Raw genomic sequence first — 17,081 nt, 5'->3', positions numbered from 1 at the left:
AGGATTTATATATTCTGAGGAATTTATGATGATCAAGTGAGTGGTCTTCCTGTTATGACTGGTGTTGAAATCAGATGTTGCAACTTGGTCTAGTTCATGTTCTGCCCCTCTTTAGTCAATGACAGTTCAGGTTTTGCAGCTCACTGACACTAAACAAAATGAGGCATCATCTCGCAGAGACCTGTTAGAAATTTTTGTGTATGCTTGTTTGAGTAATTGAGTTCATAACACAGCATCAGAGTTAAATAACAATACTAGTATATATTTGTACAAGAGTGGCCTCTTAACTGTCTCATAGAGGCTCCAGCAGCCAACCATGGTGGACATTTAAGTTCATTCCAAGAACACAAAGATTTTATGTATTGTGTTTTCCAAGAAGCTTGGATGATTTCAGTAATTTTTTGTTTCATGTTATGGATTTATTTTCCGCTTCCAGATAGACTTCGGGCTTAAATATCCCACAGTCCTCATTTGATTGCATCATGTGTAACAGTCCTGAGCTCGGTCGGTGCCTCCGTTCGGGCAGAGGGCAGCAGCCTAACTACATGGTGAGGGGCAGGGAGAGTAACAAAGCCTCTCCGGTTCCAAATATGAGCTTTGTTTTTCCAAAAGTCTACTCCCTGTCCATCATCTGGAGAATGATGGCTCAGGGATTAGATTTAGCCTTGGGCCTCATCTGACACCTGTCAAGACTAAGCGTGGAGTAAACATGAAAGATATGGGATCTGCCAGGATCTACCCCAAATAAAATTTTGTGAATGTGTCCAAGCTTCTCGGAAAAGACAATAGCTGGGTCAGACCGTAGCTTAGATAGCCCCCCCCCCCTTCACCTTCTTCAAAAATATTCCCTTTCTTGAGTCTTACACACCGTTCAGCTCTTGCAGCTTGTTGAGCTAGGAAAGTCTATATCGGCACCACAAGCAAATGCTGAAAGCACCAGTTGTGCCCGCAATAGAAAGTTAGTCTGGTTCATTGTGACAAACCTTGACTCATGATGCATCAACAAACATAAACATCTCCAAATGTTTCTCATTAATCAGGTTTGATGGCTACATGGCCCCAATTATAAACGCTATTTTGAGATTATTTTGAGATTATTTTGAAATGGTTTTGAAATCAAAACCAACTTCGTTTTGATTTCTTTTCATTTCAAAATTGGTTCAAAACTCTTCAAACACACCCGGGAGGGATGTTTGAGAGTTCAGAAATCCAAAATTCAAGGAATTGAACTTTTGAAATGGCAGTACGCCTGTATGGTTGCCAGGCCACTACTCTCCATTCAAATTTCTGTACTGGGTCGGCGCGAACTTAACACAAGTCCCTCCCTCACGCCTACGCTCGGGGGGGCCCAAAGGGCCCGCCTCCCAAAGTTCGAGAGGCTTTGTTAAGCTCGGGGTCGGCGGAGGTTGCAAATGGGTACATATTGTGTTTTTTAAAATGCTTGGACGGATGGTCCTGGTTGCTGTGCAGAATCATGGCATTCTGTGATTTGTCTTTTTTTGGTTTTTGCCTTGAATTGTGAAATACAGATCCTCGTGATCATTTGCACTTCGCCCTGCAGGCAGCCAGGAAGGCTTTTCCCAGTCCTGGCATTCGGTAGGCTCCATCCTATTCATCCAGCCATTTGAAGTATTCCAGCGCTTTTTTTGTGGGTATTCCTCAAATCTTTGCTGCCAACCCGTCAAACTTCAAGCACAATACCAAGATGCCTGTGTACAATATCAATCCAACCAATCCTAGTTGATATATATGTATTACCTTTGACTCCTGCAATGGTTCAAAAATAGGCCTATGCTGTCGTGAGTAGTCTCCGGTGATTTTCTCTTTACAAATCCAACAAGCTGAACTGTTTGGCTTGTAGGTTTGAGGGCAGGTAGGAGTGGGCGTTTGCACCCCCCCGCCGAGTTGAAAATCAAGAAGCTCTCCGAAGCAAAGAAAACCAATCTTGACAAAGCTTTTACCCGCCTGAGCCAGAGCCTCAATCCCAATTCTGAAAGTTTGTTGGTAGTCGATCTAGAAATTAAGTTGCTTGACAACTACCTTCAATTTGAAAAGATACTGTCGGTCAATTGAGACAGTATAGTCAGCATTCTCACCAAGAACAAAGCAACCAATCCCAAAATTTACTGATCTAAGAATATAACCCAAGGTGTGGTTGACCCGATGTTTCCATTGCTCAGTTGCAGGAAATTTGAAAAATCCAAATCTTTGTAGTAGTGGTTGTTTTCCTCTTCCTTCCTCAATAACGGACCTATTCAAAGTCCTCCCATTTTTATGCAAGCAACTTGTAGCAGCTTCTGCCTCTGGTTGATGGTTGTTGAAGTGAAAATGCAGCTAAGTGAACTTTCATCATTGCACAATACAAAGACTGCTCTGAGGTTTTATGAATAAAGTACAGGCATTATGATTAAGACTAAAGGGAGGAAAATGTGTTATCAGAACAGGACAGGCCATATTGGATATTGGCCAAGGCAGACATGGAATATGGTGGGTAAACTGAGCTTCAGAATAGGAAAGGATCATAATGGATTGGCTTCTTTAAGGACCTGAGATGCTCAGAGATTGTTTTTGATTGCTGCAAATGCAACCTCAATAGGATTCAACTCCAGGCAGTACGGTGGGAGGTACAAAAGCCGTCTTCACAAAGATCTTGCACGCGTTGGCCTCGGTGGAAGGTCATGTTGTTGCATACCAGAACTGATTTAGAATCTGGGTAGCAATTCATACAAGGGAGCTGAAATGTTGAGTCAGCTGGGCACTCCAAGAAAAGTCAGAACATCTCATCTGACTTACCAAGTCGTATTCGAGGAAATTTTCACATTTACAGCCGTTGAATTTTTCAGCGGTTGCCGTGAGTGCTGCAAGTCTGTACATTGAGATTGCGGCGAGTAAGCTCAAACAGAGTGATTTGATTGACAACAAACCAAGCTGCAGGTTCCTTTGTAGCAACCTAGCATACGATTGGAGGAGTTCATTGTTGCAGAATGAGGTTTCAACTTTAAGCTGCCCAAATAAATAAAAATTCATCAGTAATCAGTAATTTTCAGGGAATAGGAGAGATAAGGAGTACTTGCCTGTGAAGACCAAGCAATCCACACAAAGAACCCCATTTGCTGGATAAAGGCACACTCGCGAAGGCCTCCAAGCTCATCCCAACCACGGCGATCTTGGTGGCGGGTGCATACGATTGGAAAGCCATTGGAGCTAGGGTCCGGATCAATGGGCGGAGGCAATGTTGTCGAGGGAAATCGAGTGGGAATCGTGAACGGCGGAAGGCGGATGGGGGATCAGCCTGCCAACCACAGCAGGGTACTGCCACCCAACCACAGAACGCCAGATGACATCACCATCCCGGGGCTGTGTATGGCAGAAAGGTTGAGATTAAACTGGGGCTGTGCCCAATAACACCATAACTTTACCACTTGAAATCACTCTCGAGGTCCAAGCAATAAGCAAAACACAATATATACATACCACCAATTCTCGGACTGGCATGTCCGACGACTCCTCTAGCCAACCAAGTTCTGGGATATGGCGGTCCAACAAGATGTCGGACTTGCCTGTCCGAGCAGATGGGCCAATGTGTGATGGCCATGTCCAAGAACTGCTCGGACAGGCCGCTCCGAGGACTCGTCGGACCTACCGGTCCAAACTGGTGCCAGTACATAGTCTGACCTGCTTGCCAAGGTCTTTGGCAAGCAAGGAACATTGTACTCACACAAGGAAACCTCCTGGGCCAGCGGAGCATCCGGTTCAAGCTCCGGTCCTGGTGCTGTATTCCAGCTGTCCTGGCCCGTGTCACAGTTATCTTGCCCCTGCCGTGCAACCCACTCCGGCAGGCTACTCGGTCAGGGATGCACAAATGTTTGTATGTGCACCCTGTTGTTTGAAGCTTGCCCAAGAGATTTTTGAAATCAAAAATCTTTCATTTTGATTTTGTTTTTGTTTCAAAATTGTTTTCAAATACTTTCAAAATAAAACTCAAATATTTGTTTATAAATGGGGCCTAAAGATACAGCCAGTTTCATAAATTTTATGACACTTGGAACTTAGGCCCCGTTTGGAGCCAATATAAATATAGGTGATATAATCATTTGTAAATTCAATAAAAAATACAAAACTCAACATAAAGAATCCAATTTTTTTTTGTAGGAAACCTACAGTACTGGTCTCATCAACTATGAAGTCAGATTTAACTGATTCAGCCATCTTCAGCACCATAATACCATTATATTGCTTTGTTTTGGTCAAAAGCAATATAATGGTACTACAGTACTGAACATGGCTGAATCAGTTGAATCTGACTTCATAATTGAAGAGACCAGTATTGTAGGTTGCCTAGAAAAAATATTTGGAGGCTTGATGTTGAATTTTGTAGTTTTCATTGAATTAACCAATGATCATATCAATATTTATATCGGCTCCAAACAAAGCCTTACTGACGACATTGCCGAAAAATTGATACATATCAACTTCTTGACATCTAGTTCAAGAGCATATGACGCTACTCTAGGATCTCATGCCACCCAACTGTGAGAAGCCTGACTGAAACTGTACTGCTCTGCTCTTCCAAAAATGACAGGGCCAATCGAATTCCAATCCTTTTAGCATAACCATCCACTCGGTTATCCACCAGCTCGGGATGGATAGCAAGCCTCTCCCCAGCGAGCGCCCAACTGTCCACCCACCGAATCCAGACCAAAGCAGCCCGATGTCACGCAAGTCCATTTTTTTTTTTTCATAAACAATCATGATTAGCGGAGACTATTGGGGGTGTGTGTGCAGATACAAATACATGATGGGTTTTATTCTCCAAACCAACGACTGACAACAGAGGGGGACGAAGAAGGCCGAAAGGACACCCCGAGAACGATGCGAGAGAAGGGGGGGGGGGGGGGCAGGGCTACTCGGAAGGGCCCCAGAACTCGACGAGGTTGAACCGCTGGAGGCTCGGGCTGGGGTTTCCGGGATAATCGGAGTCGGTGAGCACGCCGGTGGCGAGGAAGGAGCGGTCGATGAGGCGCTGGCGATGGAGGACGACCTGGTTAGTGAACGAGCTGCGCTTGGAGCATTGGCCGGGGACGCCGGTGAGGAAGACGGAGGCGCGGACGAGGAGCAGCTTCTCGACGATCGCGACCACCCCGATGTCCACCGGCTTCCCCGGCTCGCCTGCTCCTCCACTCGGCCCGGCGCGCAATCGCAGCGTGTCCTTGACTAGTCTCGAGACCTCCCTGCGGTGCGCTTTGTCCTCCTCCTCCGGCCGTTGACCATCGCTCCACTCTTGAGCACTGTCGGCCTTGCGAGCGACTTTCATCAGCCGGGCGGTCTCCTTGGCCGTGCTGAAGACCGAGAGCTGGAGGAGCTTGTCGAGCAGGTCGTGGTCGAGATCGAGCGAGTCGAGCAGGCCGTTGAAGGTGAGCCATCTGAGCGCGACGGGCTGAGCCAGCAGGGCGCGCATCATGCGATGGTGGTCCTGGGTGATCGACTTGGAGAACGTGCCGCTGTGCGCCTGGACCTCTCGGTCGCTGCTGCTGGCACGCCCTCCGCTCGGATGCTGGTCGTCGGGGGCTGCTTGCTCGATCGGGTAGTCCGTCGAGAGGTAGACGGCCTCCAGACTCGGGTAGGCCGTCTTGAGCGAGTCGAGGGTGAGCAGGAGCGAGGAGGCGCACCGCTGGAGGTCCGGGACGGGGATGTTCTCCTGGCGCCAGTGGAGGCCGACGAGGGCGGGTGCTTGGGCGAGCAGTGATTCGGCCAGCTGGACCCACGCCGGGGCGTATGGGAAGTGCTCGAAGGGCTTCAGGTCGGCTGCGGGTGGCTGTGTCGTGCTCCCATACTGGAGAAGCAGTTGGCTGGTCGTCGAGCTCGGATCGAGGAACGGATATCGCAGCTCGTAGTTGACCACTAGCGCATCCGGGATGATTGCTTCTTGAGGGGGCTCAGAGCCACCGGTGAAAAGGCTCCGCTTGTCAGGACTCATATCCCTGTTCGCCTGAGCAGGAGGAGGACTGATGGCATCTGATTGGCGGGCCGAGTCGATGATCAGCTTGGCGAACTTGTCCCGCCCGGCGGCCGACTTCTGCCATCGCAGGGGGGAGACGATGGTGAGGGGGGGGAAGGGCTGGAAGTTGAGGGTGAGTTGTTTTGAGGGGTGTTTGGGGTTGATCGGCGCGTTGTTTCGGAGACAGAACTGGCGCTCCTGGGCGAGGAAGGCGAGGGTATCCCTGGCCGGGGTGGTGTGGTCGTAGGAGACGCTACCCTGCGGGGGGGCGGATGGGAGCTGGTTGTGGTCGATGATGGCGAGCAGCCTGGCGGAGGGGGGCTGGTCTGTTGGCGCCGCTGCGGCCCAGCGGGTGAATGCGGCGTGGGAGAGGGTGCTGATGCCGAGTCGGGAGAGTGCGTCTGGACGGTAGTACAGGTCGAAGGGGTGTTCGAGACAGCTGCCCATGCGGCTCTGGCTGAGCTGGGGGAGGACGAGGGTGCGGTTGAGGGCCCGGGCGAGCAGGCCGAGCTGGTGGAGGTGGATCTGGGCCTTGGTCTCCTGCTCGCCGATGTATCCGGCGATGAGGAAGCGGCAGGGCGCAGCGAGCTGGTCTGGACAGCTCTGTTTCTTGGTGGAGTGGCGATGGTCGGTGGGCAGGGCGGTGACGCGGGGCAGGCCAGGGTCAGGGTCAGGGTCAGGGTTGTTGTTGCTGTTGCTGGTCATCTCCTGGATCGCCTTCTGCTCGTCGTCGCGCTGGTCCTGGTCGAGTTCTTCGAGCACGTCGAGCACGTCGCGCGAGACGGTGGGGATGGGCTCGCTCTTTTTCCGCGCGAGGAGGCCGTCCGAGTAGTGGGGGGTGAGCCGGGGCCGGTAGAGGAGCAGGAGGAGGAGGAGGGTGAGGAGGGTGAGGAGGGTGAGCCATCGGATGCGGCGGGATGGGCGGATGAGGAGGATGTGGCTGATTGGGGATGGCTGGGCGGGCTGGCTGAGTCGGTTGAGGGAGTGGGTGATCCTGCTGCTTGCTGGGGGGGGGCGGCGGGTGGGGAGGGTGCTCATGGCGTGGGTCTGCTGCAGTCGTCGAGGGAGGGATGTTTTAGGAAGTTGCGGATGAAGAAAGTAGCATATGATGATGATTATTTTTGCTCGAAGAGGGGCGATGACCTCACTCCCCCGAGGCACACCACCCGGGGCACACCACCCGGGGCACACCACCCGGGGCACACCACCCGGGGCACACCACCCGGGGCACACCACCCGGGGCACACCACCCGGGGCACACCACCCGGGAGGAGGCCGACCCCCCGGCTAAACCCCCGGGTGCCAGGCTTATGACACCACCCAACCCAACCGAAGAGAAAGAGCGGCCACCTGCAACCGACAGCCACCATGCTCAGACTCAGCCGCCGCCTGCGAACAACACACAGAGTCAGTACCACAAACAACCACATACCACCAGAAACAGAAACAGAAACAAACAAACTAACTAACCAACCCCCATCCGACAGCTCAACTACGCCACAGCTGCAGCCCAGCCCCCCAAGAAGAAGGGCCTCATCCGAACACTCGTCCTGCCCACAACCCTCCTCGGCGGAGCCATCTACGGCGCTGGTCAGTCATCCACCCACACACCCACACACCCACACACCCACACACACACTCACGCGCCCCCCACACAGGCATCTATGCATCATTCCAGAACGACAAGTTCAGAGACTTCTTCATGGACCAAGTACCCCTCGGCGAAACACTGCTCAACCTCTGCGAGGAGTCAAACCTCGAACAGCTCGCCGACCTCTCCAAGCGGACCATCCACCTCGCCGACCAATCCATCACCAAAATCAAGGCGGCCACCGGCATCACCACCACCGATCAACCCCCCGTCACAGAGAAAATCACACCGAAAACCGAGGCCGCCGTCCAACCGGCCAACCAAAACCTACCCACCCCCAGCCCTGTCCCACCCAAAACCACCACCACCACCACCACCACCACCACCGCCAGCATACCGATCAGCGACCAGGTCCCCATAGCCCCCGGCCTGCCCACCTACAACCGAGAAATCCCGATCGGACATGAACCGCCCCCGGGATATCTCGGCGCAGCCCCACGCCCACGCGACCCATCCACCGAGCCACTCCCGCCCCCGCCAGCCTTGCCGCTGCTTGCGCCGACCGTCAAGAAGCTCTCGAGCTCAGAGCCGATCCTCGGCCAACTGGCCTCGTCCATCGACAGTCTGGCCGGCTTCCTGCGCGACCATCCCGACGTGCTCGTCCGGGGAAAAGACCCGAGCGGGAAGGACGCCCCCCGGGTGCTCTCGGCCGCCTCGGAGGACCTCAAGCATCTGGCGGGCAGGCTGGAGGCCATCAAGGCCGAGAAGCAGGCCCAGCTGCAGAGCCAGCTCGAGGCGCAGGCCAGGGAGTACGGCAAGATCCTCCTCGACGCCGAGCGCGAGCTCCACCAGCGCCTCGACCAGCAGGAGGAGAGCTGGAAGCAGACCTTCGACCAGGAGCGCGCGACGCTCGCCAAGGCCTTCGAGGCCAAGCTGGCCATGGAGCTCGAGAGCCAACAGGCTCTCATCAACGAACGGCTCGAGCACGAGGTGATCGCCCAGGGACTCGAGATGCAGCGGCGCTGGATGCGCGAGATCAAGAGCCAGGTCGAGCTCGAGCGCGAGGGGAGGTGGGGCAAGCTGGCCGAGCTCGAGGGGTGCATGAAGCAGCTCGGCAGACTCACGCTCGACAACGAGGACTATCTCGAGGACCATCTGCGCATCAACCAGCTCTGGAACGCCGTCCGGGCCATCTCCGCCGCGGCCTTCGAGAACCACGCCAAGGTCCCCCTGGACCACGAGGCCCGCGCCCTCCAGCGCATCTGCCAGCGCGCCGCCAAGACCGCCACCGCCACCGCCACCGCCACCGCCGCCGACAACGACGACCAGAAGACCCCGCCGGACGTGATCGCCGTCGCGCTCGAGAGCATGCCCGCCCAAGCCATCGATGCCGGCGTAGAGAGCCTGGCCGGCCTCACCCTCTGGTTCAAGAGCTCGGTCTTCCCCAGGATCCAGTCCGCGAGTCTGTTGCCCGTCCAGGGCGGCCTGCTCTCATACATCACCTCGCACATCCTCAGCCGTCTCTTCTTCACCCACCTCGTCCCCGACCACTCCTCCCCCACCTCGCAGGACCCGATCTCGGTCCTCACCCAGGTCAACTCCCTCCTCGACCGCAAAGACCTCGACCAGGCCGCCAGACTCCTCAACTCCCTCGACGGCTGGCCGAAGGTCTTGGCCAGGGATTGGCTCCAGGCCGCCAGGAGACATCTCGAGCTGCACCAGGCTATCCAAGTTGAGCTCCCCTCCCCCCTCCCTTCTTCTCGCCGCCTTCTCTCTGACTCGGTCCGTTTTTGTGTAGGTCATCGAAGCCGAGGCTACGCTCCAATCACTCCTGCTCTGAAATGTGTGGTCGATCTTGTGAGAGAGTGCGCGGGGGAAAAAAAAGTTGCCTATACATGCTGGTTTCTTGATCCTGAAGAAAAAAAACTCCGTTTCTTTGGTTTGTATTTATTTTCATAGAAGAGGGCCGCGTCGGGGGCTCACATAAATACACATATATAACGTCACATAGAGATAGATTGAAATCAACAGCGAAGCTTGGTGTCAGTCTTCTTCAACCGCTGCGTGGTCCAAGCCTCATAACTCAAACCCACTCTCCGGAACATACCACTCGTTGAGTTGGGGCGCTTTTGGGCTGGGAGAAGTGTCTGCACTTATTGCTCTGCCCCTGGCTTCTCTCCACAGGTCTCCCTGCCATATGCCAACGGCTTCAGCATCTTCCTTTCTGCTTTCTTGCAATCCGTTTCAATATGTATTTTTTTCTTTTCTTTCAGAGATGCAAAAGACTTCTATGATCAATGGAGACACGAGTACCGTGGTTGGTTGACCCAACTGCTAATAAATATTACTTTCGATTCACATGTGGGATGCGGGAAACAACAAGGCGGGGGCCGGAAAATGGGGCGTGTGGGGGATCGGGACATGGGGCGACACAAGAATGAAAAGATGAGCAAAAAGAAGAAAGTTTGGACTTCAGGCTAGAGTAACAAGATGTATGCACAACAAAGACTACAGCAAAGAATGGTTGGTGGAGCTTCCGTGAGATCGGTTGGCTTGGTCACTTAGGACGGCCGAGGAATTGTGAACGGGGGCATGATAGCTGCTGGTGTCCGGCGCCTGCTCGGTTGTTCTGATCGAAACCAAGCGTCTTTTGGAGAGGGGGAAGGGGAAGAGCGGAGACGCAAGGGGTGTGGACATCAGCACAAGGACCCAATGGCCAACGCGAGGGAGAAAAGGGGGTTGGCATACTGTCCAAGGGTAGCTCTGGAACACCGGGAGCTCAGCGCGGGGCGGGCGAACAGCAGCCTGCAGCTCTCGTCGGCCTCCTCGTCGTCTTCCCCTTCCGAGCGCTCGTCCTCCCCCGAAGACCGCTTCCTATACACCCTCCCGTGCTCGGCTTCATCGGCTTCCCCCGCCGCGGCGTCCTCGCTCGAGCCCGCAGGGTGGCGGCCCTTCTCCGCGATCCGCTGGAGTGGGGATCGGGCGTCGTTCAAGATCGGCTCGATATCGATGTTCCTGCCCGACTCTCCATCACTATCGTTCCACAGATCATGAGTCATTCTCGCATCTTGAAAGCATTCATATGAAGGGGTCCACTGTCCGAGAGAGAGAGAGAGATAACTGACTTGAGGAGTCCAGCGGGGTAAGAAACACATCGACGACCCTTTCCGAGCGAGAAAATACTTCCGAGAACTGAGCTCGATACGCTTCTACGACTGGCCCGCCGGGCGATCTCGCCGGGATCGGTCGAATAAATGCTTGAAGGGACTCGAGCTGACAGCTGTGATCTATGGCTGTTTCGGAGCTCGTTCACTCGTTCGTTGCGTCGATCACTCTCGGTGACTAGGCAGGGTTTTTTTTTTTTGGATAAACAAATATGCAACATTAGGTTTTCGGAGATTCTTAGCGGCTGTAGCAAAAAATGATCAGTTCTTACAATTCTTGGATACAACTCCTAGCCGCCTCTCGTTCCCGTACGAAATCCTGCTGCTCGATTCTTCAGTGATGTCTTTCAGATAGGACTTGGAGGTAGAAGGGTGGGCTTTCAAAGGCTGATATTTCGGGGGGCTTTAAATTTGAGGAGGCAAGACCCAAGGAGAGTTAGTGATCCCCAATCAGAAAAAAGAAGTGGATATGTAGTAGTCGTACCTGGGATCGTGGCTTCGGTCATCCCATCGACTGCCCGAAGGGTGTCCAGCCTGCGGCTTCACATAGAACAGATCGGCCGATGTGTACGAAAACTCGTCGCCATCAATCAGTTGCATCGACTCCTCGCGCGATTTCCCCGCCGAGTATTGATGGACTGATCTAGGGAATCCGCCGTCTGTTTCGATTTCCGGGCCCAGTGACTGGTCTGCTGCATGCACTGATAATTAAGAAGTTCCAAAGAAAATGACAGGTAAGCCTTCTCCCCACAATGGACCCCTTGAGATAATCAGAATCATACGCACTACTGGTCTCTAGAATCCCCAGTTCACTCACTCCACCCGTATTGCCAATCGAGCCTGAGCCGACGTAACCATGAAAGACGATGTCTTCCTCGGTTGCAGAAGAATTGTGAGTCTCCTGACTGCCAGTCTTTGTCGGATTAGGCCCCCCAGGATTGGAGAGCGGGACGACGTCAGAGGTGAACACGGAAGGGTCCTGAGGATAATCCGGGCACTCATTCGATGACGAAGATGGCATCACCCCATCTTTCGAGGCGCCTGTTCTATCATACCTGTGCACTTCGTGGCCTGAGTCGGCATCCAAGCTAGATCCAATGATAGGACTGTGACTATTCATGCGAGATCGAGGATGACTGGGACTTTTCGAGGGCGAACTATCGTTTCGTTTCTTTGGAACGAGTGGTCGGGTGATCGGGAGCGAGGGTAAGAGAGCCGGGCTACTTGAGCAAGGCACTCGTCTGAGGACTGGAGCGAGATCGTCGGCAGAGTGAGTGGTGCTCATTTGGCTCAGGATGGGAGGCTGAGGGAACGCGGGGAGACTGTTTTTCTTGGGCCTGACTCTCTTGGCCGAGGACGGTAAGGGAACACTTGGGCTTGAGGGAGGTAACGAACGCGGGCAGCCGATGGAGTCGATTGAGTTATCTATGCCGGTGATAGCCGCTGAGGATGAAGGCGTGCCTCTCCGACATCTGGGTGGGCTGCGCAAGGGGATAGTGATGAAATCTAGGGGAGAATCCCCTGGATCAGTCACCTCGCTAGCCGATCCTTCATCCTCACATTCGGCGACCAGCAGGGGTGGAGAGGCATCGGAATATCTTTTCTGGTTGCTCCCTTTGCCGCTCCCCCGACTAGACTTCGTCCGAGTCCCGAACGAGCGAGATGGGTGGCCCTGCGATTTGAATAAGCCGGGGGGGATGATCGACTTCTTCTGCTTGAGTGCTGCCGGCTTAGTCCCCGCGTGACGGGGGCTAGTGAGCTCAAGCAATGAGTAGACGGCTTCCATCGACTTGGCCTTGAGGGGGCTCGCCGGGGGCGACTCCTTCAAGGCGTGGTAGGCTCGGCTTTGCGGCTTGCCAGCCGGTCCGGACACGGTCGATGATTGGTTGTAGCTGAAGACGAGCTTGGCTTCACCGCGCTGGATTGCGGAGATGGCTGATTTGGGATCATTGGGAGGCCCTTGGTCCTTGACTGGGGTTTCTTGCTCAAACAGGTCCTTCTTCACAGGGAGCTCGTTCCTGTAGCTCGTGATAGTTGAAGGAAGTCTGAGAGCGGAGGAGGAGAGCGAGTCGCAAGCCATGCGCCATCTGGATACACGTTCCCCGGTGCCAGTATTCACGGAAGGGTCGTGATACGGGTTGACATAGATCGGAGTGGTTTTTGGCAGGGGCTGGGTGTATTCAGGATGGGCTGGGTGATGATTCTTCCCTGCGAAAATCTTTGGGACCAACTTCTTCCATCGCGTCCACTTGCTACCAGCCGGGGCAGGCTGGCGTTGAGGAGTAAGGAGAAACTCGGTTTGCAAGGCTGGCATCTCCTTTTCCTTCCTGTCAGCATCCAGGCAGGCGTGCTCATGTTCACGAGTTACGACAGGCGTGTCGTGCTCATGAGAGTGGCGTAAATAATGAGCCTGGGTTTGACTGCCATGATGGTGCTGGGGATAGAGACGGGAGTTGAACTCATAGTGGATTTCTTGCGGAGTAGCGTCGTACCTGTCAACGATACCCACATGTTTTCGACGTCTCCGTTGGCGTCTGAGGAGGATGATGGTTGCGGCTAAGATGAGGATGATGAGAATGGCAAGCAACAAGACGAAGCCCAGCGCAAGCGGATTATACGCTGGACTGTTTGAGTTGCCGGGCGAGGTCTGGGTAGTGGTGGTGTTGGGGTTCGGTGGAGCGACGACAACAGTGGTGACAAGAATTACTGATGGGATCGGGGCGGCAGGGACATTAGTTGCGGCAGGCGATGGCGCTGAGCTGATTACCGCCGAGGCAGTTTGTGCCGGGATCGGGGCAGTGAGAATCACATCGCCAAGGACTGTGAAGGGCCCGCTCCCATCAAGAAATTTAACCACCTGGGGCACCGAGGTAGCCGCGGGGGAGGCAGTGAGAGGGCTGTCGGCAACCGAGGTGTAGGGCCATGCCAGCGGGATCGACGGCCCGCTGTAGGTGATCGGTAATTCTACTAGGCCCGTGGTGAGTTGATCGGAGTCTTGATATCGGAGGGTGACTGGCTTGAGCCAATCCGGTAAGGGTTGGGCCATGACCTTCTGGCAGACGCAATGTTTTCCTCCTGGACGTCTCGTAAGTTTCCTAGATTCAGCGCACGGCACTCTTGATCCAGGGTATGGTTGTGCTCAAGGCCCGCTGTACGAGTGACGGTCTTGAGAACCACTCGATGAAGCCGCAAGAGCTTAACTGGTAAGATATCTGCCGAGGGACAGTTGTCAACACAGCCCAAGGAAAACACGCACGGTGAAATATCAGACTCACAGTAAGACCCAAGCGGTTCAGATCGGGTATTATTTTACGAGAAACGGTCAATGTGTTCGGTCGCTGAACGGATACGAGATGGATGCAGGTGGAGGAAGCCTGGGCTGAAGAAGAAAGAGAAGAAGAAAAGAAACACAAGAAAGCGGCCCAGGAGGATTGGTGGGTGTGTTTTGTTGGGGAGAAAGAAGATTGTGAGTTTGTGAACAAGTCGTGAGCAGTTCGTGTCTGAGGCAGCAGCGTGGAGGATCGTGGGCAGCTTCTACAAGCCTGGTCGTTATCGTCAATGTGAGTGGCAGGGGAGGTGAGGTTCGAAGGATCTATGGGTCTATCTATGGACATGCAAGGCCGATCGAAAACATCTAGTCATTCACGAAGGAGAGTTGTTGCCAGCCATCGTCGACGACAACGTGTACGGGCAGCGAGTCAGTCGCGCACACCGGCCGAGGAAAATCGACAGTCTACTCGCGACAGGAGAAGCTGACAATCGCAGCGAGCCTGGCTCAAGCGCGGAGCTTTCCTGGGGGTAGCAACGGTCAGCCGGGCTGGAGACGGAGGGATTGTCAGCAGCACCTCGGGAGCGGATTCGGCGGACAGGCTGGACGAACACGGTCAGAGCGGATGAGGGAAGAAAGCGTCCGGCTGACTGCAGACGACGCGCTCTGGGTACAACGACGACGCGTTTGGCCAGAATATGAACAATATTTTGCAGTTCTTCAGTCCACAATTTGTAAATAAATATGTACAGGGGCTGTACAACTCCTCGACTCTCCCATGGGGAAAGAATTGTAGTTCAAGAGACCTTCCGGGCAACGCGTGCCGGCCACGAGCCAAAGCCACGCGTCTCTGTATATGATGAGACAGGGAAAACCCTGGAAAAGCAGAGAAATGGTGCCCACCTGGCTTAGATCTAGTGATCAGTCTAAACCAGCTGAGATACATCAGATCAACGGTACCTTGCGTAGACATGCAGGCGGAATCTCTTCAAAGCCGTGTTTGTTCCAATCCTTGATACACTCATGTTTCAGAACATGATGTATCAGTTGTAAACCTTAACATTCTTTGCTCTTACGTGTGTGTGTACAACATGAATATGAGAACAACAAGCTCTTGGAGAGGAATGGGTCCAAGTATTTATTTAAATAAACACAAATGCCACTTGAAGATTACAAGATTGTTGGCTTATGTACTCATACTCTGAGTCTACATGCATTAGTGCGGTTTCTCACTTGCTTAACCTGCCATAGCGTCGATTAGAGCCCAGACTTGTAGGCCAGAAGTACAATGCGCCCAGTTGGTAAGTCCATCTTGTTGCATCCTGATGGAGCCACTTTTCTAGTCCGGATTAGACATGACGCTCTAAATATTTTTGGATCCAGAGCATCGTAGAAATTAGGCTGAATTCATACTTTTGACTGTGAGTTTTCTTTCATTTAACCGACAAAAAGAGTGGTAAGAGTGGGAAAAAATAAGCAGGGAGTTTGCTAGCAGTGGCCGAGAGTTGACTGTCTCCGACCATGACTTCTTATATCTAGTTCAATGACCCGCGAGTGACGTCAAGTGAACTCTCCACGAGAGAAAAACTGGATCAACATAAACCAACAAGCAAAACCTTGAGATATGGTGATCTAGTGGTATTGCCATAATGGTCTTTTGAAGTGCTGAGAGTAATTGGTACGCCCTCTGGGGCTTGCCGCTTCCGCTTGCACTGGTCCGCGTGGTTGGATTGCTCAAACATACCACTGGGCTTTCTTGAGCCCCAGTTTGTCGGGTCTCATCTCAACACGGAAAACAGACGACCACGTGACCATGTTTGCGAGTAGTTAGCAAAGCTACTGAGGACACAGATCTAGACTCGAGAGCGCGGGTTCGGAGACTGAAGAGTTGTGTAGCCGTTGATTTGGGGACCCTGGGTGGATTCCAGTGGGCCGGTAGAGTACAATTAGCTCAAATGGGTTGGGCAGGGGACAATTTCACTGATAAGTTGGGATGGATGACAACTTTTTTCTCCCGTTAAGCCAAACATAGACATCAAGGGTGGAGCACGTTACTTGATCTGATGTTTGGAGAAAAAAAAGATCTATGTAGTTACGGTACATGTGACTAGAAAAGAAAGGAAGTAACGATACCGCGCCGGAAGATAGTAACGAAAATGTATGCGACACCGAAGATGGCCAGATATCATATGGTATTAAAGTTATCCATTGCTGGTTAGGCCTGTCAAGGTTGAGGTTTTGGAGTTTGAGACAATTCGACTTCAGCGGAGATCCGGTCCTTTGCCCTAACGACCTTGCTCAACAGATATTTGCTTGTCTTCTCGTTTGTTTGGTACATTCGTTCATATGCTTTGAGCATGTTGGCCAGTTCTTCGGAAACTACGGGTTGGCTGGGGCCCTCGGAGAACGGTACATTCTTGATGTTCAAAATCTGGCATGCTTCGTCAACGGTCATCTTATGTTTCCGAGTAATCACCGAGCCATCTCCAGCCATGGTGCCCAAATTCGCCCCTCCCCGTTCGCCACCACTTGCGGCATGTGAAGTTCCAGAACGAGCATCTAAGTATTCGACCGCCAACCATAGCCTCAGCGTAAGCAATCTGTTTTTTTTTTTTTTCAAGAGGTTGAAAGCATATCACTGACTTCGTGCTGCCTGTCTGTATGCTTCAACAAATGCTTTTCCCAGAATCTGCGAACCGAGTATGACAACTTGGGAAACGATGCGTGGTAGGGACTGTATGTCGGAGATACATCGAAGGTGGATGTCAGCTTATGTTCAGGTTCAGGAGGAGAATAAGCTTGGGACTGACCATTCCAGTTCAATCGGACGATTGTATTGAACGGAAGAGAGAAAAGCTCTGATGATGATATTGCATGCACTGAGCGGGGCGAGTTTCGAATTTGGCAGCCGCCCGTGCGGCGGTGCGGGCCCTGTCGCGCACGAAGGACCCGAATCTTATATTTTTGCAGGATACAGTTGCCGTCGAGATCTACAGACCCCCGAACTTCACTACACCACGCGCACTGCAAAAAAAACTTGCTGGCAGGATACTCAGAGTC

At 53.1% G+C, this 17,081-nt stretch overlaps 2 protein-coding genes across 2 annotated transcripts; both read right to left on the bottom strand.

Moving 5' to 3' along the window:
• Window positions 1–4,903: 4,903 nt before the first annotated feature.
• On the bottom strand, window positions 4,904–6,445 carry PtA15_15A395 (uncharacterized protein; the record flags this gene model as incomplete). Its single annotated transcript, XM_053163596.1, has 1 exon — window positions 4,904–6,445. One exon carries the CDS (start codon window positions 6,443–6,445, stop codon window positions 4,904–4,906), a length of 1,542 nt encoding a protein of 513 aa, XP_053027556.1.
• Window positions 6,446–10,097: 3,652 nt separating this feature from the next.
• Window positions 10,098–16,515, bottom strand: PtA15_15A393 (uncharacterized protein; the record flags this gene model as incomplete). The annotated part of the gene is made up of 13 exons (XM_053163595.1): window positions 10,098–10,236; window positions 10,338–10,622; window positions 10,715–10,931; window positions 11,026–11,156; window positions 11,238–11,454; window positions 11,540–12,482; window positions 12,654–13,650; window positions 13,815–13,948; window positions 14,029–14,127; window positions 14,234–14,287; window positions 14,400–14,486; window positions 14,560–14,623; window positions 16,274–16,515. The coding sequence occupies 13 exons, from the start codon at window positions 16,513–16,515 to the stop codon at window positions 10,098–10,100; spliced, it is 3,609 nt and encodes a 1,202-aa protein (XP_053027555.1).
• Window positions 16,516–17,081: the final 566 nt, after the last annotated feature.

Source organism: Puccinia triticina, chromosome 15A (assembly GCF_026914185.1).
Source record: "Puccinia triticina chromosome 15A, complete sequence".
NCBI classification, from domain to species: Eukaryota; Fungi; Basidiomycota; class Pucciniomycetes; order Pucciniales; family Pucciniaceae; genus Puccinia; species Puccinia triticina.
This window is presented reverse-complemented; position numbering and strand designations above follow the sequence as displayed.